This window comes from Thalassophryne amazonica, chromosome 10 (genome assembly GCF_902500255.1).
Source record: "Thalassophryne amazonica chromosome 10, fThaAma1.1, whole genome shotgun sequence".
In the NCBI taxonomy this organism is placed as follows: Eukaryota; Metazoa; Chordata; class Actinopteri; order Batrachoidiformes; family Batrachoididae; genus Thalassophryne; species Thalassophryne amazonica.
Genome location: NC_047112.1, coordinates 106,284,020 through 106,308,209, shown reverse-complemented (window position 1 = coordinate 106,308,209; position 24,190 = coordinate 106,284,020). Strand labels below are relative to the sequence as shown.

Sequence of the window (24,190 nt, the reverse complement as noted above, 5' to 3'; positions counted from 1 at the left end):
TGGTTACCACTTCACATCATTTCTGGTTCCAAACGTGTGGAATCGACCTGTCATGGTACTGGCTGGCGGTAACAGTCTAAACGGTTCCACATTAGTTCATGAAGCAGATGTTCTACACGGGCTGTCGGGACTGTTCCACCACAAGTGAGCAACGCGTTCACAGCAAAGAGATGTTTACATACATTGGCAAGGTGTCAAAAACAATAGAACTTGGCAGTGACCTTCTATTCTAAAGTTACCTATACACAAACCACATATTTACACACCTGCGCCACAAAAAGATAGTTTGAAATATACAAATCCAGTTGAACGGATTTCATTGACAAAAGACTGTCAGAGTGCATTAAGTCACCGGTGTAACGTTAACATTTCCATTTTTAAACTTGTTTACACTTGGAGACACAGGAGCTATGTTCAAAAACCACGCATGCATTAGATACTCAGACGTTACTGCTGAGTTTGTTCCATGAATGACTGAAACGCAGAATTATGGATTCCACTGGGCTTACGGGACAGGCTGAAGAATCGCCTCAACAAACCAGTCTGACATTTAAACATCAGATTCTAAAGGTCTGTGTTTTGTGTAAATGTAGACAAGGATATGTGCATGCCTCAAATTTTCTTAAGTTTACGGTGGTTTGGAGTGAGGTACGGGTTTGTTGTGAATGAGTTGAGAGCATGAGTGGGACTTTCGTCTCTGCCCATAAGGACGATGAGATCCATAAGAGTGCATCTCAGAACACGTCAACCTCTTAAATACAGAGTTTCAGTGTTTTCCAAAGGAATTTCCCTGAATATACAAAAATACAAACAAACTGGGGAAACGCCACTGTTTACATAAAAATACACATGCGCACGCATACGCGCACACACACACCTCAGGGATCTTTTTTCTTATATGTTGCATCAGGTTTTTTTTTCCCTTCTTTTTCTCAATAATAAAGTTGGCAACACTCCTTTACACACCAAACTCACATATTGCTAGTTCTATCGAAATGACCCTATTGGTCAGGTGAGGAGGCCCAATTCTGATGTGCAAAGTCAACTGAAGTTTAACCAATGGGATGCAACACATCAAGCACATGGTGTAAATGGCATTTTCCTGCACAGTGTTGATTATTAGCAGGAACAGCCACCTTCGGTCGTTTGGGGCTCTTGTGGTTTGTCCAACTTAATATCAGTCACTGGTTTAAAAATGTTAAGGAATCTCTGAAAACAAGTGATCATCACACAGTAGCACTTTATACAGAAGCAAATCATAATGTACCTCAAAGCGCCATGAGTGAGTAAGTTGGAAATTGTACCCAACATACATGCAAGCACATTGGTGAAAGTAGTAAATAAAAACAATCTCACTGCCTTGATTACAGGAAGAAACCTTGAGGAAACCAGACTCAGCGGCATGGGTGGAAGCAACTAATTGCAACTACTCAGTAGTTCTAGTATGTGTATTTTTATAAGTACATTTTTAAGTCTGTAATTTTACTTATACTTGTGTACAAATTACAGTAAACGGTCTACTTCAAGTTAGATCTGGGAACATACCCTGGTGCTGCACTTTGCCACAGTCACAATAGTGCAGCAGCTAAGAGAATATTTAGAGCAAAATCCTGCAAATGGTAGGGGTGCCGGAAAAACAAAAATCGATTCACGTCCGAATCGCGATTCTTATTTATTAAGATTCTGAATAGATCAAAAATGTCCAAGAATCCATTTTTAAAAAGCATTTTTTAAACATTTTCTTGCTTACTCGCTGCGTGTACTGTTTGTCAGGCAACGGCCTCCGTACTACAGCGTCCCCGCTAGGGGAGGCCCGGCGTGCTTCAAACATTCATGAGCTGCAGCTTAGCATGGCGGACCGAAGAGCTAATTCAGCCAGCCCCGTCTCTGCTGAAGGCAAATGTCTGAGCGCATTTTGGATTTTATTATTTGCTGCGTAAGAAGGAGCTTGACATGACTTATGCAGTGTGCAAAATCTGTAAAATGAAAGTCAAGTACTTCGGAACCATTCCAAATCTGCAAGCCCACATGCGACGTCATCACCCGGAGCTAAAGAAGCGAGAGCAGCGTTCTCTGCCGACTACTTGACTAGCGCACACTCCAACACACTTCACTAAACTGCGGGGCAACTCTGAACGAGCAAGCAGATAAGTAAATTACATCTTTAAAATCACTTGATTAACCTTGTAAAGCTGCATTTCTTAAACATAAACATTTTTAAGTAATATAACTATTTCTCAGAGCTCTTTCAATCGAAAATCGATTCTGAATCGAATCGTCACCCCAAGAATCGCAATCGAATTGAATCGTGAGTTGTTGTAAGATTCACATCCCTAGCAAATGGTGATACACGTATCAAATTTGGAACAAATACTCCTTAGACATTACTCTTTTTGAAAAAGAAGAAAAAAAAAGAAACGACTAGCCACTTGAATTTTCATCAGGCGCAAGGTAGGGGTCAACTGAGAATTACACAGGGATCAAATTAAAAATTGAAAACTACACTACATTATATGTCTGGTCATAACTATTCCAAAAAGGTATAGTTTGGACCATCTATGACTGAATGTTCAGGAGTTATGGGCCAAAACAGCAAAATGGTGACAACGGTTACTTTCAGTTAAAGTTAAAGTTGCTCCAATTTTGGTAAAGAAATTATGCAAATTATTAGTTTAGTTAACAGGGTTTTAAAAAGGAATAGTTTGGACCATGTATCATGCTTAGTTATGTTACAGGGAAACATATGTCACATGTCATAGAATCCAATGGACGTTGACCTTGTTTGACCTTTATTTTGGAGACCAAGCATTCAGCACTCTCAAAACTATTCCATTTATTATCGTGATATATGTAAAATGAAAGATTCCCACATCTTCTGAAATATAAAAAATTATTTTTAAGAGTAACATGAATGTACTCTTAGGTTATATATGTTGCCTATAACCTAAATGTGGTACCCAGTGCCTCCAGGTAGCAGATAATACACGAACCTACTTCTGTGTCCACAATGAACTGTGGACACAGAAATGTTAAAAAAGAACACTTTATAACATAAAAGTGAAATTCTATGAACAGAGTGATGTATATTCTACAGCCTTGAAATGCCCCCTGGTGGTGATTATATGAACTAATGTACATACATTAATTCATCTATGGGTTTTGCAATAATAGATGCAAAAACCCAGTATCTCCAAAACCAGAAATTTTTAGTTGAGGCCAACATGTACTTGGCTATCAAGGGGACCATCAGCATGCAAAATATGAAAGAATTTGAACAAACTGTTTTCATGTTATTGATGAAAGTCTGTGCATTTCTGCATAGGGTTTCCTTTAAATCTCCTTTTCAACTGCATTTTCTCCATTTGGAAAAAAAAGGACTTACTGGGTTTTGCATCTGAACTCTTCATATATTTACAGTTCAGCTGGTGTTAGCTAACTGAACAGGACACTCTGGATCTTATTTAACACTTTAAGAAGAGTCAGTATTGAAAAAATTTATGATTTCAAACAGGTGTTGGATGAACTTGCAGCATTATCTGTGCAATGTGTTGGAACTTTCAAACTCAGTAACTCTGCTGAAAATGGAGGTATCTTGCGAGAGAGGAAGTACAAATGGGCTGGAGAGGGCTATAGGAAATACTGTACCTCAATGACAAATCTGGCATGAGTATAATCACTGACTAAATTAATTCTATTTCACTTAGAACGTACGACTAAAGTATTCACAACACTTCACTTTTTTCCAAATTTTATAATACAGCCTAATTACAAAATGGAGTAAATTAATTTTTCCCTCAAAATTTTGACAACACCCCATAATGACAACATGAAAAAGCTTGTTTTTTTTTGTTTTTGCAAATTTATTAATAATAAAAAACTATGAAATCACATGCACATACAGTAAGTATTTACTTTCATTGCTCAATACTTTGTTAATGCACCGCTGGGCAGTTTTGCCCATTCCTCTTTGCAGCACCTCTCAAGCTCCATCAGGTTGGATGGGGGTGTCGGTGCACAGCCATTTTCAGATCTCTCCAGAGATGTTCAATTAGATTCAGGTCTGGGCTCTGGCTGGGCCACTCAAGGACATTCACAGAGTTGTCCTGAAGCCACTCCTTTGATATCTTGGCTGTGTGCTTAGGGTCGCATTGTTCTGCTGAAAGATGAACCATCACCCCAGTCTGAGGTCAAGAGTACTCTGGAGCAGGTTTTCATCCATGATGTGTCTGTACGTTACTGCATTCATCATTCCCTCAATCCTGACTAGTCTCCCAGTTCATGCTGCTGAAAAACATACCCACAGCATGATGCTGCCAACACCATGCTTCACTGCAGGAATGGTGCCTGGTTTCCTCCAAACATGACACCTGGCATTCACACCAAAGAGTTCAATCTTTGTCTCATCAGACCAGAGAATTTTGTTTCTCATGGTCTGAGAGTCCTTCGGGTACCTATTGGTAAACTCCAGGTGGGCTTTAACTAAAGAATGGCTTCTGTCTGGCTACTCCATCATACAGGCCTGATTGCTGATTGTTGGATTGCTGCAGAGATGGTTGTCCTTCTAGAAGGTTCTCCTCTCTCCACAGAGGAATGCTGGAGTTCTGACAGAGTGACCATCAGGTTCTTGGTCACCTCCCTGATTAAGCCCCTTCTCCCCTTATCGCTCAGTTTAGACAGGCGGCCAGCTCTAGGAAGAGTCCTGGTGGATCTAAACTAATTCCATTTATGGATGATGGAGGCCACCGTGCTTATTCAATCAATCAATCAATCAATCAATTTTATTTATATAGCGCCAAATCACAACAAACAGTTGCCCCAGTTATTGGGACCTTCATAGCTGCAGAAATTTTCTGTACCTTTCCCCCAAAATTGTGCCTCGAGACAATCCTGTCTTGGAGGTCTACAGTCAATTCCTTTGACTTCATGCTTGGTTTGTGCGCTGACATGCACAGTCAACTGTGGGACCTTATACAGTAGTGTTGAGAATAATAGTAGTGCTATGTGACTAAAAAGATTAATCCAGGTTTTGAGTATATTTCTTATTGTTACATGGGAAACAAGGTACCAGTAGATTCAGTAGATTCTCACAAATCCAACAAGACCAAGCATTCATGATATGCACACTCTTAAGGCTATGAAATTGGGCTATTAGTAAAAAAAGTAGAAAAGGGGGTGTTCACAATAATAGTAGTGTGGCATTCAGTCAGTGAGTTTGTCAGTTTTGTGGAACAAACAGGTGTGAATCAGGTGTCCCCTATTTAAGGACGAAGCCAGCACCTGTTGAACATGCTTTTCTCTTTGAAAGCCTGAGGAAAATGGGACGTTCAAGACATTGTTCAGAAGAACAGCGTAGTTTGATTAAAAAGTTGATTTCAGAGGGGAAAACGTATATGCAGGTGCAAAAGATTATAGGCTGTTTTTTACAATGATCTCCAATGCTTTAAAATGGACAAAAAAAACAGAGATGTGTGGAAGAAAACAGAAGACAACCATCAAAATGGATAGAAGAATAACCAGAATAGCAAAAGCTCACCCATTGATCAGCTTCAGGATGATCAAAGACAGTCTGGAGTTACCTGTAACTGCTGTTACAGTTAGAAGACGCCTGTGTGAAGCTAATTTATTTGCAAGAATCCCTCACAAAGTCCCTCTGTTAAATAAAAGACATGTGCAGAAGAGGTTACAATTTGCCAAAGAACACATCAACTGGCCTAAAGAGAAATGGAGGAATATTTTGTGGACTGATGAGAGTAAATTGTTCTTTTTGGGTCCAAGGGCCACAGACAGTTTGTGAGACGACCCCCAAACTCTGAATTCAAGCCACAGTTCACAGCGAAGATAGTGAAGCATGGTGGTGCAAGCATCATGATATGGGCATTTTCTCCTACTATGGTGTTGGGCCTATATATCACATACCAGGTATCATGGATCAGTTTGGATATGTCAAAATACTTGAAGAGGTCATGTTGCCTTATGCTGAAGAGGACATGCCCTTGAAATGGGTGTTTCAACAAGACAATGACCCCCAGCACACTAGTAAACGAGCAAAATCTTGGTTCCACACCACAAAAGTAATGCCTCGCAGATGTGAAGAATCATGAAAACTGTGGTATACAACTAAATACTAGTTTAGTGATCCACAGGACTGCTAAAAAGCAGTTTGAACATAATAGTTTTGAGTTTGTAGCATCAACAGCAGATGCTACAATTACTGTGAACACCCCCTTTTCTACTTTTTTTTTTTTTGCTAATAGCCCAATTTAGTAGCCTTAAGAGTGTGCATATCATTAATGCTTGGTCTTGTTGGATTTGTGAGAATCTACTGGTACCCTTGTTTCCCATGTAACAATAAGAAATATACTCAAAACCTGGATTAATCTTTTTAGTCACATAGCACTACTATTATTCTGAACACTATTGTATGTAGACAGGTGTGTGTCTTTCCAAATCATGTCCAATCAACTGAATTTACCCAGGTTGACTCCAATTAAGCTGTAGAAACATCACAAGGCTGATGTACATGTGATTTCTTAGTTTTGTTATTTTTAATAAATTAGCAAAAAAAAAAAGAAAAAAAAAACATTTTCACATTGCCATTATGGGGTATTTCATTTAGAATTATGAGGGAAAAAGATGAATTTCATCCATTTTGAAATCATCATATGTGAAAAAAAGTGAAGCGCTGTGAATACTTTCTGGACATACTGTAACCTATGCCTTGCTTTAGTTTTGGGAGTACCAAAATTTTTTTCATGCAAACACTGCAGTAAAGCTCTGCCACCACTAGATGATGCTGTTGTCTACTGAGCTGTTCATTTGATTTGTCAGGGTGTAAAGATAACACAATTTACCTGCAAACTCCATTTGAAAAAGTACTGCAGTATTTTCTTTAATAGTTTACTAAAGCAGGGTTGGGGGTGGGGGGAACGCTGCTTCTGATCATAGCAGATGTTTGACAGCTGTAAGTTCCTTCAGCTTCACTTTTGTTTTTTTCTGCCACTCTGGGTCAGGAGGTCTTGAGCCTGGAACCTTTAAAAAAATTTAAAAAATCCTTCTCTGGCAACATGCACACCTCTTAGTCTCCAGGGATGCATTTCCTCTGGCGTTATCCACATAATAATGTGAGAATGGATGTCGGCTAAAATCAAAGGCACTGCTCTGCTGTGATTAGCTGTGATTAATGCTTTGCAGTCTGTGCATTGTGTTAATGAGTTGTTAATGAGCTGCTGTACAGATTTTGCAGCTGTTGTCATAATGAGCAGTGAATCATTGCTTCAGCTACATTATTTTCCAACTTTGGGAAAGTGAGTTGCACGGTTCCTCTGTCTTAAGGTCCAGTCACATGGCACTTAATGAAGGGCAACAAAGCCCAAATGAAACAAAAAATCTGAACTTTCGCTGGCACCTGTTTAACCTTCACGCAGCTTCATTCCTGCAGCTGGTGCTTCATCAGGATTTTTAAACTGTTGAAAAATTTGAACAAATTCCGCCGAAAACCTCAATTCATCCATATTTCATTTTGCTATCGTTCTTGACAGTTTATTGTTTGCTTAGTTTTGCTAGTAATGTTAGCATTTAGTTTGACTTCGATCGACCAGCTGAATGTTTTCACACAGTACAGAAGCCGTGAGCGCTTTTGTGGAGGAGGGATGCAGCTCCTCCGTGGGCAGTGCTGTCTGTGGTTTCTGCCACTGTGTGTGATGTGGCGGGTGCTGCTGCGGTCATGCGGCGGTGCTGGCCGGCCAGGAAGAATTTTTTGGCCTCCTCCGGCAGTCTATGTCCGTGGTGTTGTTCCAGCGCTGCGCGCACCAGAGAAGAGAGTTGCTGCACAAAAGGTCCGGCCGGAACTTCAGCATTCTATCCATGAACTCTGAGGGCTTGGTGTCCTTCAGCCTCTGCAGAGAGAAGAGCCTGCTGGCCCTTTCAGTATGACAGTTCAAAAGTTTTGAGGAAGTGATCCTTGATCGCTGGGTATTTGTTCGCAGTGGGGGGCTTTGCAGGAGAGCAATCAGCCTCGCTTCCATGGAACTGAGGGCTGAAACAATCATTGATGGCTGTATATTTGTTTGCAGCAGGGGGGCTTTGCAGGAGCGCGATCAGCCTCATTTGTTTCCGTGGAGCTGAGGGCCAACACGACGTAATAATATTTTGTGTCATCTACTGTGATCTCTCACAGCGAACTGCGCCTCGGTTTGTGCAAACCAGGCGGCAGTTTACAGAAGCAAGACTTTGAGCATCAAGTGTCGAAAAAGTTCAAGCAGCAGTGGACATTCGCGTGTGAGCAGCTTTGATCCACAGAGGTGTGACATATGAGAACAGAAACCCAGTGTGATACACAAATGGCTTCATTCTTTTCGAACGTCGAGTTCCTGTACGAGACAGTTCCTTTTGTGTGCGCGTGTACATGTGTGTGCACTGCAACACATCCAAACACTGAATGCATTCCAGAGTGAATCAGCTGGAGATAAGGTGAAGCGCACACGTGCGCGCGTGTCTGATCCACGTACGCATTGCCTGTGCGTCTGTGATCAGAACTGGTAATCAAATCTGTGCGTGTGGCTGACTGCTTGATCACACAGCTGCAGTGCTGAGGATCAGAAGCACCAGGGTTTTGAAACCCTCTTTCTCTCTCCCTCTCAATGCTGAACAAGAGACGGACAGTTTTAAGTTTGCTTGTGAGTTTAAATGGCATTATTTTCTACTTTTCTTCTTTTTTTTTTATTGGAGCAATTACGGAGCGACCAGTGTGTCGTCAGAGTCTGAACCAGACAGTGAGGATTCTGATGATGAAGGAGATGATCCCACTGTTGTTCTGGAAGAGCAATCAGAGCAGGTGGATCCACAGACATGCAAACAGATCTCCACAGTGGGTCGGATCATGCGCTTCTGTTTGCAGTTTCTCCAGGACTCAGGCCCTATAGCAACGAGGTCCTGAAATGCAGGAGACGCAGACACACTGCTCCAGCAGCGACTCCAGGCACGGTTTTGTTTAAAGCATGGAGATCAGCATTAGCTTCGGTTTCCCTTTGTTCCTCTTTTGTTTCTTTTGCGCTCTTGATTCACAGGCTATTTGGTGACAAAGCTCGTTCGTCCACCTTTTCTCAACGATTTGTGACTTTTTACTTTTTTCCCCTTCGTACAGGAATCGTCGTATGCCGTGTGACCGGGTCATTAAGGAGACTAAAAGAGTTCCAGAGCTGAGATTTTGTAAATGTTTTCAAATAATATATATATATATATATATATATATATATATATATATATATATATATATATAAGCACCAGCCTAATTTCCACACAGTGAGATTTTGTGTGCCATTAAACAGCAGATCTGACTTTCTGCAGCATCACGTGACATGAACTTAACTTAACTTAACTTTCTCTTATTAACAGCGGTGTGTGGGCAGCTTGTGATTTACATGTGCTGTGAACACAGAAGTACTGTTCACCTGAAGCTTCATGTGTTTCACAAGAACACATCCCCAGTGGCAATCATGGCATCAATCTACAGACAGAATTCCAGAAATGGCACAGTTTCAATTGAGCAAATTTATTCAACAAGGACGACACCATTAGAGGAGCTGAAATCAAGAAGTGGATTAAGTCTGGTCATGTTTTTTTCTTTCCAGACACTCTTAATAACGTGGGCAACCTCAGCACTTCTGGGTTGTGCACCCACTTTGTCTACAGAAACACAGGACTGATAACGCACAGCGGCAGGGTAGGAAACGTTTTTCAGAATGAGAGCGCCAGAGTGTGCCCCATGGGCCTCAATAAGTCAGCCTGACCCCGTGTCAAGGCAATTACATAGATCAGGACAAACTTAAGTGTACTGAAGCTCACAAACACCTAGAAAGCATTGAGTTTCTGATGACTTTTCGTGACTAAGCAAGGCTGGGTTCTTCATACAATCAACAATGCAAATATCCCCAACACTGAGAGGCTGCAGTATGCACATATATGATCCAGTTCAGTTGGGGGTGTTTGCAAACCAAATTATAACCAGGAAATATGACTGAGCACAAAAAATAAACTCAACCGATTCAAGGGACTGTGGGTTTACTGTCAACAGTAATGTAGCCGAGATCAGAAAACTCCCACAAAATAATGGCACAGCTACAGCCAGGTCCATATGTATTTGGACAATGACGATTTTGCTAATATTACCTCTGTACTCCCGCCATATTTTGGAGCTTAAATGAACCAATCAAGATCTGCTCTTAGTGCAAATGGTACATGGACTGCATTTATATAGCGCTTTTCCATCTGCATCAGATACTCAAAGCACTTTACAATAATGCCTCACATTTACTCCGACGTCAGGGTGCTGCCATGCAAGGTACTCACTACACACCGGCAGCAACTAGGGGATTAAGGACCTTAGTGATTTTCCGGTCTGGCTGGGATTTGAACTGATGATCCTCTAGTCTCAAGCCCAACGCTTAACCACTAGACCATCACCTCCCCTAGTGCAGGACCGTTAATTTTAATTCAAACAAATACACCTCATCATCCAGTCCACGGCAAACATTGGACAGTGTAGGACCCACGACACATGCCTGAACAACACCAGTTTTCACTGGGAAAAGGTCAGAGACTCTGCCCAGCACTCACAGTGTCTGTGTTCGGGCTGCCTGTGATGCTCAGCAAGTTGTTGGGAATCCTCAAAATTCCCAGGATGTCCCAGACATCAGCCCAGACAACCACAAGCAATGCATCAACATAAGCTGCACAGAAGCACTGCGGACATTCAGGCTTGCATTTCACTGAATATGCACAGAGCAAGGACATGGTTGATTGTCGACTTTTTGGGTATTGAACCAAACTGCTGCAGTTACTGAGTGGCAAGTAACTAAGGCTGAATCCTGTCAAGAACAATCCCAGCAAGCACCTTTCCCAGCACAGAGAGCAGTATAACACCCCTGTAGTTGTTGCTAATCAGCCAATCATCCTTTATTTTCCTAAGTGAGATGACAAGTCTTTTCTCCCAATTCATTCACTAAGAGTTGGGAGAAAGGACTGACAGGTAGATAATGTTAGATGTTACTCTGACATTTTATTTTTTTTAAATTAAGTCTAAAAACACAGTCCTGATCCTTGATTTTGTCAAGTGACTTCAAGCCCAAAATTGCATATTATCAGCAGATCTGGCAAATCTAGTAACAAAACACAAAGCTCACTAGACACTACCCAGAAACCACAAGGATGTGGTCAGGATGAAGTGACAGCAGACATTCATCCTCTTCAACTGCAGCAGCATCCTTTGATCATAATCAGTGTCCATATTTCATCATGATGAAAATATGTAAATAGACCCGTGTTGCACAAGCCGTGACTTTGTTGTGATGACCTTCTCAGCATCTCTACACCTTGTGGCATTTCTCACTGGGTCATTTGGCTAGAAAAGTGGCTCTGAAATCACAGAAAAAACCAACTGACTGTCATCTTCCTTTTCCTACTGCTCTCAACAAAATAGTAAATATAACCTGTACCACAGTTTCCCAGACGGCACTGGTACCAGTACCATCAGTGATCTTCACAGCACATTTCAGCGTAACAGGTCGTTACGTTGTCACTTGTGAAGTTGACAGTGTGATTAGGGCCATTACGCTGTCTTTCAAGCTGCCTTACAGCTGCTTGACTTTGTTCAGATTGGCAGAAGAAGACAGTCTGAACCTTGTGGATCTGCACATAACATTGAAAACACAATGCAATTTAAAATAAATTATAGCAGGATTTAGCTGAACTTTTTTTATGTTGTCAGATTTAACAGTGAAGCAGTTTAGCTGGTGTAAAAAAAAAAACATAACTAAATACATTCAAGTGAAGGAGTTCAAGTAACTCAAGGTCTTGTTCATGAGTGAGGGGACAATGGGATGGCCAGAGTATCAGCGCAGCAGGGCGGTGTTGCATTCACTCTGCGTACTGTTGTGACAAAAGAGAGCTGAGCCCAAAGGTGAAACTCTTGATCTACTGGTCAATCTTCATTCCTACTCTCACCTATGGTCATGAGAGTTGGTCAGGACTGAAAAAACTAGATCGCGGGTACAAGCACTGAAATGGACTTCCTTAGGAGGGTGGCTGGTGTCTCCCTTAGAGATAGGGGGAGAAGCTCGGTCATTCATGAGGAGCTCAGAGTAGAGCCGCTGCTCCTTCGTGTTGAAAGGAGTCAGCTGAAGTGGTTCAGGCATCTGGTAAGGATGCCCCTTGGGTGCCTCCCTAGGGAGGTGTTCCAGGCACGTCAATCCGGGAGGAGACCCCGGGAAAGACCGAGGTCTAGGTGGAGAGATTATATCACCACACTGGCCTGGGAAGGCCTCAGGATCCCCCCAGTCAGAGGTGGTCAATGTGGCTTGAGAAAGGGAAGTCTGGGGTCTCCTGCTGGAGCTGTTGCCCCCGCAACCCGATCCCAGATAAGCTGTTGAAGATGAATGAATAAATAAATAAATCGAAAATATCAGTCAGTAGCTGTTATTTGTAGCTTATACAAGGGGTGACTGAGAAGTTTTGAGCCTGACCCACGAAAAAACAGGGTGTGGTTCTGTCTTTTGCATTCTGAGAAACCAACATTTGTCAAGAATGCGATGTTTTGACTCACTGGATGTTGTGGTGTCTGTGTCCTTATGTTGACTGGCATTGTTCTGTCTGTGTTCTGTTAGTTGTCTTTGTGTTCTGTCCACTCTGTCTGTTGTCCTTTATTACTTATGATTGTGTGCTGTCTCCTGTCTGTGTTTGTCGTCCTTTGTTAGATATCTTTGTGTTCTGTCCCCTGTCTGTGTGTGTCATCCTTTGTTATCTTTGTGTTCTGTCCCCTGTCAGTGTGTGTCATTTTTTGTTTGTTATCTTTGTGTTCTGTCCCATCTGTGTGTCGTCCTGTTTGTTATCTTTGTGATTTGTTCCCTGTCTGTGTGTGTCTTTCTTTCTTTGTTATCTTTGTGTTCTGTAACGTCTGTGTCTGTCATCCTTTGTTGGTTATCTTTGTGATCTGTTCCCTGTCTGTGTCTGTCGTCCTCTGTTGGTTATCTTTGTGATCTGTCCCGTCTGTGTCCCTGTGTTAATAGTCAGTGTGTTGCACAATTAACAGACATGGACACACCATGTCTGTTAATTGCGTGGTTTCCCTCTTTGCACTCTGTACACTTTTGAGCTCCGTGTTAGTTTTCTGCCATTGTTTTCTTGGTTATTTTGTGGTTCTCTTTTTAGTTTGATTATTATTATTATCATGATGTTTTTGGTTCGATTCACCCTTTTGAAGTTCTTTCTTTTGAAGTTCATGTCACTCTGAGTTTGTCAGTTTCTGTGCATGTTGTAAGCGTGTCTTGTGTTCTGGCCTCTCCTACTCCAGCGCATTCCACACCTGTTGCTCATTTGTTCATTTGTGTTTCTGTAATTAAGACTGCATTGTTTTCTTTTCCGGTTGCTGTATTATTTTGGTCTCCTCCCATTGTAAGTCTTTGTCTCCTTCCATGGTTTGTTGTGACTACTTGGTTATCTTTGTCACCTCCTGCGTGCAGTTGTGTACTGTTTGTAGTTCTGAATATTCCTCGACCCACCTGTGAGTTTTTGCCATTGTATCACATCTCTGTAGTCTTTGGCCTTTGTTTAATCCTGTTTACTCGTGGCTTGTAAAAACAGTCTTAATTTGTTACTCCAGGACATTTTAAGTTTGTGAATATGAAAACTGAGCGAGATATAAAATCTCATTAAACAGTATTACACTGAACACGTTAGAAAATCACATTCATGACGCTCTCCTCAGTATATTGTGTTGGCAGTGAGGTTATGATGACACTGTATCTGTTTATCAAAGGATACTTCCTTCCTTGCTTGTCTCTTGCATACATTCCATTCCTGGGAGAGCTGCGGCGACACGTCGAAACAGCTGAAAAACAAGACACAGAGAATAATACACACAGACAGGCATGCGCACACCATCTGAAATTCAGATTTGTAATTTATAAATGTGACCACAAGCAAGTTTCACATCTGATTAATTTAGCTGAGGAATTAAACATGTCGTATAAATTCCATCTTTCCACACTCACAAAGCATCAATGTACTTAGAATATACACAAGTCACAAAACATCTGTACTGTGGGCCAAACAACTTTCACACCACCCAACTCAAGTTCAAAGCTTTGAAGACCAGGAAAGAAAATTCACAATGAGGGATGTAAATATGCACAGCCACTGATCTGTATATAACACTGGATAGCTCATTGGCCCACACATGGAAATATAGACCTGGAATGGACGTGCGCACCTCAATCTATTAGCGTCGCCCAGGATAGGGCGGCGCCAATGCTAAGGATGGAGATGTGCAGATCATAAATAATAAACAGACCGCTTTTTTCGCACTAGCGTCGCTATTTCTTAATGACTTTTAATAAATGTAGGCTTGTTTTAAATCCCTTTGAAAGCTCTTTCCAATGAACCTGCATGTGTGGGTAAAAAAAAAAAAAAAAAAACTTTTATGTAAAATGCCAAACTTTGGGGAAATTACGACAAATTGTGTTGCTTTTCTCTCTCTATTGTCGCTCTTTGTTAACAGATTTTAGTAGGCTTGTTTTAAAGCCCTTTAATTGCTCTTTCTAATGAACCCATACATGCCTGGGTAGAAAAAAATGTTGTATGTAATGTGTGGAAATTTGGGGTAAATATGCCATTCTGTTCATTTACTGTGATGTTTTTTTTTTCCTGTCATCATAATTCTCGATGGATTTTTATAAATGAAGCCTTGTAAATTGTATTCAAGCTAATTAAAAGCTCTAATGAACCCATACATGTCTGGATAAAAATCCTTATGTATTAAAATATAAATCTGAAGTATGCCTTGCCATTGTGCTCATTTACCTTGCTGAGTTTTCCACTGTAATATTATTGCTAGTCTTTTAATGACAACAACATAGTTATGATTTTTACTAACATTTCATTACAAGTAGATATAAAGCCATTCAGAATTTATGACTTTTGACCCTCAGTCATGGTAAAAATTACCACCCCCATCCCCTCCAACCACACTGTTAAAATTTAAATGCCACCTTTGGCCACCATGTACATATCATATTAAACAACAACTGCAAGTATATATACACACACATATACATATATACACACATATACATATATACATATATATATATATACATATATATATATATATATATCTATATATATATATATATACACACACACACACACATATACATATATATATAAAAACAATCATTTTTGTTTCCGTATTTGTATGCATGTGAACGGAGCTTAATGAAATTAACTTATGGCATTGAGTTATAGTCTCAGTATATCGATATTAAATTGCAACATAACGACTTTAAAATAACTCTACATTAAGGCTGTTATACAGCTTATTTTAGTGCAGTTGATGGCGAAGCACTGGCTGCCTTTTTCCTCTCATTTCGCTTCGCTAACAAATGCCATAACTGGCTCAAGGCGCTCTCTCCACCCTCAGTAATGGCCGCCATGCGGCATGCCGCTAGTCACGTGACGTCCATTCCAGGTCTATATTTCCATGGGCCCACACACTCCGTACAAACCACTGACGCAAACTGGTGGCCATCTTACCACTCGCACGTTATGTGGACCGCACAGACGGATTATTAGAACATCAACAATTCTGAGTAATAACCAAGCTGATTCTCTCATTTCCTTGTTTTTGTTCTCCAGTTAATGTAACCTTCATCCCTCCTAATCTATGTCTGCCACGATTAGCTATTTGATTTATTTCCTTTCTTTCTTTTAGTACTTTGACACTTTCGCCCCTTCTATTCTTAATTACTCATATTTCACTGGGACAAATACTCAATTCTAAAAATTATGATTCTTTAATCAAAGTGTATATATATATATATATATATATATATATATATATATATATATATATATATATATATATATATATATACACACACACATACAAGGTCTGTGAGAAAAGTATTGGACCTTTTTATTTTTTTCAAAAACCATATGGATTTGAATCACGTGTGATTGCATCAGCCAAGCTTGAACCTTCATGCGCATGCGTGAGTTTTTTCACGCCTGTCGGTTGCGTCATTCGCCTGTGAGCAGGCTTTGAGTGAGGAGTGGTCCACCCCTCTCATCGTTAAGGAAATGGCGGAATGATTTGGAGCTTTGCTGCATCAATTTTTTCCTGAAACTGTGAGAGACCTCCAGGTGAACACCATTCGGAAAATTAATATGGCTTTCAGGGACGATTTTATGGGGATTACACAGATTAAGGAGTGCTCCAGCCGGTTTAAAGACCTCACACAGCGTCTGAGAATGCGGCGCGCTCTGAGCGCCGATCGACAGGCTGACACCCCGCTGAAACAACCAGATCATTTCCAATGTGAAGGCTTTGTTGATCCGGGACGTCGTCTGACTTTCACAAAAAGGCAGAAGGCGTGGACATCAGCAAAGCAACGCCGTGATGAAGCCTCAGAGGACATGTTGGGGCATGTCCAGCTCATGCTCAATTTCTCGGATATTCACACGACTGAAAAGCAACCGGAAGCCATCTGAAAGCCGTCCTGAGAGACCAACACAGAGGTGATTTTGTCCCGCACCATGAGCGGCACGGTGGCGCATTCATCCACTTCTTTTTCCATGAAAAAAACTCCTGTAACAGTGGAAAAAAAAAAGTGCTGATGTCCACGCCTTCTGTGGGCGGTCTTTAAACCAGCTGGAGCACTCCTTAATCTGTGTAATCCCCATAAAATCATCCCTGAAAGCCATATTAATTTTCCGAATGGTGTCCACCTGGAGGTCTCTCACAGCAAAGCTCCAAATCATTCCGCCATTTCCTTAACGACGAGAGGGGTGGACCAGTGCTCACTCAAAGCCTGCTCACAGGCCAATGACGCAACCGACAGGCGTGAAAAAACTCACACATGCGCACGAAGGTTCAAGCTTGGCTGATGCAATCACACGTGATTCAAATCAATATGGTTTTGAAAAAAATAAAAAGGTCCGATACTTTTCTCACAGACCTCATATATATATATACACTCAACAAAAATACAAACGCAACACTTTTGGTTTTGCTTCCATTTTGTATGAGATGAACTCAAAGATCTAAAACTTTTTCCACATACACAATATCACCATTTCCCTCAAATATTGTTCACAAACCATTCTAAATCTGTGATAGTGAGCACTTCTCCTTTGCTGAGATAATGAATGAATGAATGAATGAATGAATGAATGAATGAATGAAAACTGTTTATTTCGAACATTTGATACAACAACAATTACAAGATAGATCAGTAAAGACAACAACAAAAAAGTTCCTACTGTGTACCCAACATGTCCGAAAAGGGGTAGGGTGAAGCATCAGCTTATTTATCCCTACCCCTTCTTCCCACAACCAGTAATACCCTTTGCCACATATACACATAGATTCCTACACACCTAAACCGATATCAATATATATATATATATACATATACATACACATACACATATATATATATACATACACACATCAACATACATACACATATACATACACATATATACACATATACATATATACACATATATATACACAAACATAAATATACACCTACACATACCTACTTACATACAAAATACTATATATTTACAAGCCGAAGCAAAAAACAAAAACACCCTAACCCTCATTACCCTTCCTCCTCCCTATACCCAGAAAAAACCATATTTTTGTACCGCTGTTTGAACTGGTTCATGCTTGGACATTGCTTGAGCCCCGCTCCCAATCTGTTCCACATCCTCACCCCACAGACAGAAATACAGAAACCTTTTAATGTTGTTCGTGCCCACTGATGCTTTAAATTAAATTTCCCCCTCAGACTGTAATCCCCTGATCTGTTAAAAAACATATTTTTAATATTTGCTGGAAGTAAATTGTTTATTGCTTTATACACAATTTGTACTGTTTGAAAATGAACCAAGTCTGTGAATTTTAAGAATTTGGATTGTAAAAATAGTGGATTTGTATGATCTCTATAGCCAGTATTATGAATAATTCTTATAGCTCTTTTCTGCATTACTGATAGTGATTGTGTTGTACCTTTATAAGTATTACCCCATACCTCTGCACAGTACTGTAAATATGGTAAAACCAGTGAGCAGTAAAGAATGCGGAGTGAGTTGTGGTCCAGAATGTGTTTCGCTTTGTTTAGAACTGAAATGCTTCTTGACAGTTTACTTTGTATATGTTTTATATGAGTCTTCCAGTTTATCTTATCATCTATTATCACCCCCAGAAACTTATTTTCATGTACCCTTTCAATATCTACCCCCTCGACTTGTAACTGAACCTGTATGTCTGTATTACAATAGCCAAATACATGTATTTTGTTTTACTTAAGTTTAATGATAATTTGTTTCTGTCAAACCATATTTTCAATTTTCCCATTTCTATACTGATCCTCCTCAGTAACTCCTGCAAATCCCCCCTGAACAAAAAATGCTTGTGTCATCTGCAAATAATACTAATTTTAATATTTTGGAAACATTGACAATATCATTTATATAAATTAGAAACAGTTTTGGACCCAATACTGACCCCTGTGGGACGCCACAAGCATTGTCCAAGCATGATGATGTATATTCCCCCAACTTCACAAACTGTTTTCTGTTACTTAAGTAGCTTCTCACCCAGTGCAACACCAACCCCCTAATCCCATACTGTTCAAGTTTATTGATTAATATGTCATGATTAATTGTATCAAAAGCCTTTTTAAGGTCTATAAATATTCCAACTGAATGTAATTTGTGGTCTATGGCGTTTGTAATCTCCTCAACTGATTCTATTAATGCAAGTGATGTTGAACTATGTGCTCTGAATCCATATTGACTATCAGCAAGTAATTTATGTTTATTTATGAATTTGTCTAATCTATTATTGAATAACTTTTCTAATAATTTGGAAAATTGTGGAAGCAAAGAAACAGGTCTATAATTTGTGAAGTGGTGTCTATCCCCAGTCTTATACAGCGGCACAACCTTAGCTATTTTCATTTGATTGGGAAATTTACCGGTTTGAAATGATAAGTTACAGATGTATGTTAATGGTTCTACAATCCATTCAATGACCTGTTTTACCACCACCATATCAATTTCATTTAAATCGGTAGATGTTTTATATTTACAATTATTCACAATGTCTATAATTTCATTTCCATCCACTGCTGTGAGGAACATTGAACAGGGATTTCTTTCTATAAGATTATTATCCCAATCCTCAGATTGGGAATCGGGAATTTTTTCTGCCAAGCTTGGTCCAATATTTACAAAAAAATTATTAAAACCGTTGACTACCTCATCCTTATTTTCCTTCTTGACATTATTATCAATGAAATACTGAGGGTAACTCTGTTTTTTGTTACCATTTTTGATAATGCTATTTAATATATCCCATATTCCTTTAATATTGTTTTTGTTATTATATAATATGTTCCTATAATATTCCTTTCTACATACCCGTATAATATTAGTTAATCTATTTTTGTATTTCTTATATCTATTTTCTGCCTCTTTAGTCTTTAGTTTTATGAATTCTCTATACAGTGTATTTTTCTTATTACATGCATTTCGTAACCCTTTCGTCATCCATGGTCGAGCTTGGATTTTTTGTTTTCTGTAGTCTTGTTTAATTGGACAATTTTTATCATATAATGATGTAAATATTTGTAAAAAAGTTTCATATGCACTATCAACATCACTTTCACTGTATACCTTTTCCCAGTTTTGCTCCTGTAAATCCTTCTTTAGTGTGTTCATGTTTTCCTCTGTCCGCACTCACCTGTATTTTATTTTCTCCTCTGGCTGATTCCGCCGAAAACTGGTAGATGATCACTAATGTCATTGATTAATAATCCACTCACAGTGTTATTCTCAATATCATTGCTGAATATATTATCAATTAAGGTAGCACTATGGGATGTAATTCTGCTTGGCCTGGTGATTTTTGGATATAAACTCATACTGTACATTATACTGATAAATTCATCTGTTATTTTATGCTTATTTGGATTGAGCAGATCAATATCTAAGTCACCACAAATGAACACAGTTTTTTGATTAGTTTTTGAGAACATTTTTCCCATACAGTCAGTGAATGTTTCAATACTAGATCCTGGTGCTCTATATATACAGCTGACTAATACATTTTTGCTTTTTTCTTCACATATTTCAATAGTTATACATTCTAATAAGTTATCAATCACAGTTGTCATATTGTCTACTATTTTATAATCCATGTTCTTATCCACATACACAGCCACTCCTCCTCCACTCTTATTTTTTCTGTTTACACAATTAAATTCATATCCATCCAGTTCAAAATCCATTCCTTTATCTTCATTGATCCATGTTTCTGATATAGCAATTATGTTAAATATTTTTTTAAACTGACTTAAATATTCTTTAATGTTGTTAAAGTTTGCATATAGACTTCTGCTGTTGAAATGGATTATTGATAATTTGTTATCCGTTCTAATGATCCGATTAAACTGTTCATCTGTATAATAGCAACAACTGTCATTGATATTTGAGAAGAAATTATTGTCCGGGTCTATATCGTGCTCCAAGTCCAGTACATTGTGGTCTGTGTATTTAAATGTTCTCAGTTCTACTTTTCCATGATCAGCAATCCTTTGAGTTATATCCTTCTTGTCTCCAGATGTAGATGAATAGGTAGTAGATGAATAGGTTCCTCTGGTCTGTGTCATGGTGTTGTGATGTGTTTGTGTCCTCATACCTTATTGGTCATATTTGTCCAGATCCTCGCTTTAAGAAACACTATTGTTCATATTTGTCCAGCTCCTCGATGTTCCTTATTGCCATGACTTTTGCTTGTTCTGGTGATCCGTTCAGTTTGATGAATATTTTACAGTTTGAAGTCCATGTGTGCTGGATTTTTCCCTGTTTCTTCAAGAAGCGTGCTTTCCTGGCGATGTCGGCATTCCGTTTGGTGAGATGTTCATTGATGAATACGTTTGTCCCTTTCAGTTTTCTTCCTTGTTTTAACAGTGCTGTTTTGTGTTTTCTGTTGATGAATCTCATGATGACGGTTCGTTTATCACCGTCATTTCTCCGGGGCAGAGGGTGGCACGCTTCAATGTTATTTAAATCCATTTCTATACCTTTAGATAGGAGGAAATCAGCAACCTGTTTTTCCACAGAGCTGACCTCCTGTTCACTGGGCTCCCCTCCGCTCTCATCTGTTACCGCCCGTGCGTAGGACCGTGGTTTGATGTGAAGACCTGTGATGATGACGTCGTTAATTCTGGTGTACTGCTCCAATTCAGCCACTCTATTTTCCAGCTGCACCAGATGCCGGTCTTTCTCGGCATTCTGGAGCCGTAATGCCTTCACCTCCTCCACCAGATCCATGATTGATTTCTGTTGCTGCTTCACAACAGAAATCTCCTCTGATAGAAAGTCCAGAGATTTTTTAATATCGTCACCTTCACACACACACACACATATATATATACACACACACACACACACACACACACATATATATATACACACACACACACACACACACACACACACACACACATATATATATATACACACACACACACACACACACATATATATATATACACACACACACACACACACACACACACACACACATATATATATATATATACACACACACACACACACACACACACACACATATATATATATATACACACACACACACACACACACACACATATATATATATATATACACACACACACACACACACACACACACACACACCGCTGTCAGAACCTTCTTAGGCCCCATGGTCGGCTTATGAGCAGCTTGTCGATCGCCGATGTTAACAGCCTGCGTTGTTTGTCACCGGGATGGATCTGCACTGCGCTGGTGCCGCGCGGCCTCGGTGTTTCCGCGCTGATGGATCCGCGGTGGCTGCACGAGGCCTCTGGGAAGCGGCACTCGTGACGCGCGGCTCTAATGACGCAGCGCGCGGCCTCAGTGAATTCACCACGTTGAGCGGGCCTCGGACGTTGTTGCTGTCCAGTCGCGGGGCTAAGTTGCCGGTTGAGGTGGTATTCCCACTGTCCGGGTTGGCAAACACCGGCGTGGCAGATGGCAACTACAAACACCACCTCTGAAAACTCAGGTACAAACTTTTTGCAGCTCGCTCTGACGACACGCAGCTCTGACTGACTGTGACTGTTCACAGTTCACACTGTTTTCCCAATCCATAATCCATCCCACCTCACAGGTGTGCCATATCAAGATGCTGATTAGACACCATGATTAGTGCACAGGTGTGCCTTAGACTGCCCACAATAAAAGGCCACTCTGAAAGGTGCAGTTTTGTTTTATTGGGGGGGGATACCAGTCAGTATCTGGTGTGACCACCATTTGCCTCATGCATTGCAACACATCTCCTTCGCATAGAGTTGATCAGGTTGTCAATTGTGGCCTGTGGAATGTTGGTCCACTCCTCTTCAATGGCTGTGCGAAGTTGCTGGATATTGGCAGGAACTGGTACACGCTGTCGTATACGCCGGTCCAGAGCATCCCAAACATGCTCAATGGGTGACATGTCCGGTGAGTATGCCGGCCATGCAAGAACTGGGACATTTTCAGCTTCCAAGAATTGTGTACAGATCCTTGCAACATGGGGCCGTGCATTATCCTGCTGCAACATGAGGTGATGTTCTTGGATGTATAGCACAACAATGGGCCTCAGGATCTCGTCACGGTATCTCTGTGCATTCAAAATGCCATCAATAAAATGCACCTGTGTTCTTCGTCCATAACAGACGCCTGCCCATACCATAACCCCACCGCCACCAGAGACGGCTTATGGTAGAGAAATTAACATTCAATACACGAGCAACAGCTCTGGTTGACATTCCTGCTGTCAGCATGCCAATTGCACGCTCCCTCAAATCTTGCGACATCTGTGGCATTGTGCTGTGTGATAAAACTGCACCTTTCAGAGTGGCCTTTTATTGTGGGCAGTCTAAGGCACACCTGTGCACTAATCATGGTGTCTAATCAGCATCTTGATATGGCACAACTGTGAGGTGGGATGGATTATCTCAGCAAAGGAGAAGTGCTCACTATCACAGATTTAGACTGGTTTGTGAACAATATTTGAGGTAAATGGTGATATTGTGTATGTGGAAAAAGTTTTAGATCTTTGAGTTCATCTCATACAAAATGGGAGCAAAATCAAAAGTGTTGTGTTTATATTTTTGTTGAGTGTATATATATATATATATATATATATATATATATATATATATATATATATATATATATATATACACACACACACACACATACATATATATATATAGTACCAGATCATGAACTAAAATGAACAAGAACAAAAGTGGATGGATAACAAAAGTCAAGATGGATAATATAGCAATAGTGGATTTTTATTTTAATAGTTGCATTGAAAGAATAAAACACTACTTAACTAGCTACAGGAGAGTTGGTTTTCTCTTACAATGACAATATTTATAACACACAGCTCTATGAGCTTCAGCGTAATATTAGTTATAAAGCTCATAGCAACTATGCCAAAAGCTCCAAAGCTATGCACAAGTAGACCTAATAAATGTCTTAAAATTGTTTGTCCAACACAAAACTCAAGATGTGGCTACACACAAGCAATTTATTATTAATATTAGCATTATTATTATCTTTGCCTATATGCTGAAATAAGGGATAGAACTCTTCAAATTATTGTTCATTACTTTCCATTACAATCATACTCACAAGTGAAATGTTCATCCACAGCCTTTGAACTGGCAATTTGCGCAGTTTATAGCTGCACATGAAGGTATTTTTTTGGTAAAATCACAAAGAATAAAACTGTGTATGCCTGGGGAACAGAAATGAGCGTTCAGGAGCAGTACATGTGAGTGGTAATATGGTGGCTGATCTGCTTCAGAAATACTGGCCAATGAGCTATCCAGTGTTATACAGATCAGTGTGCACAGCCAAAAGTCAAGAACAATCAGCTAAATGTGTGATGATTCAAGTAAGATGAAAAATGAATCATGATGCTGTTTCACTCACTCACACACACACCAGAGACTGTATGGAGCATAGCTTTAATGGTTTGCTTTCACAAAAAGACGCACTAAATCCCAACACTGCGCGACTCGGTGATGTAGATGATATCATA

The 24,190-nt window shown here is 40.0% G+C and overlaps 1 protein-coding gene across 2 annotated transcripts in view; it reads right to left on the bottom strand.

The window, feature by feature from the left end:
- Positions 1-693: 693 nt before the first annotated feature.
- Positions 694-24,190, bottom strand: part of rab6ba (RAB6B, member RAS oncogene family a) — a 274,682-nt gene continuing 251,185 nt past the window's right edge. For both annotated transcript variants that reach the window (XM_034180706.1, XM_034180707.1), the window contains 2 exons: positions 13,816-13,882; positions 694-1,184 (listed from right to left, as the gene is read on the bottom strand). In XM_034180706.1, the coding sequence (XP_034036597.1) occupies positions 1,120-1,184; positions 13,816-13,882 (132 nt within the window). In that variant the 3' untranslated portion in view covers positions 694-1,119. The remainder of the gene's footprint in view (positions 1,185-13,815; positions 13,883-24,190) is intronic.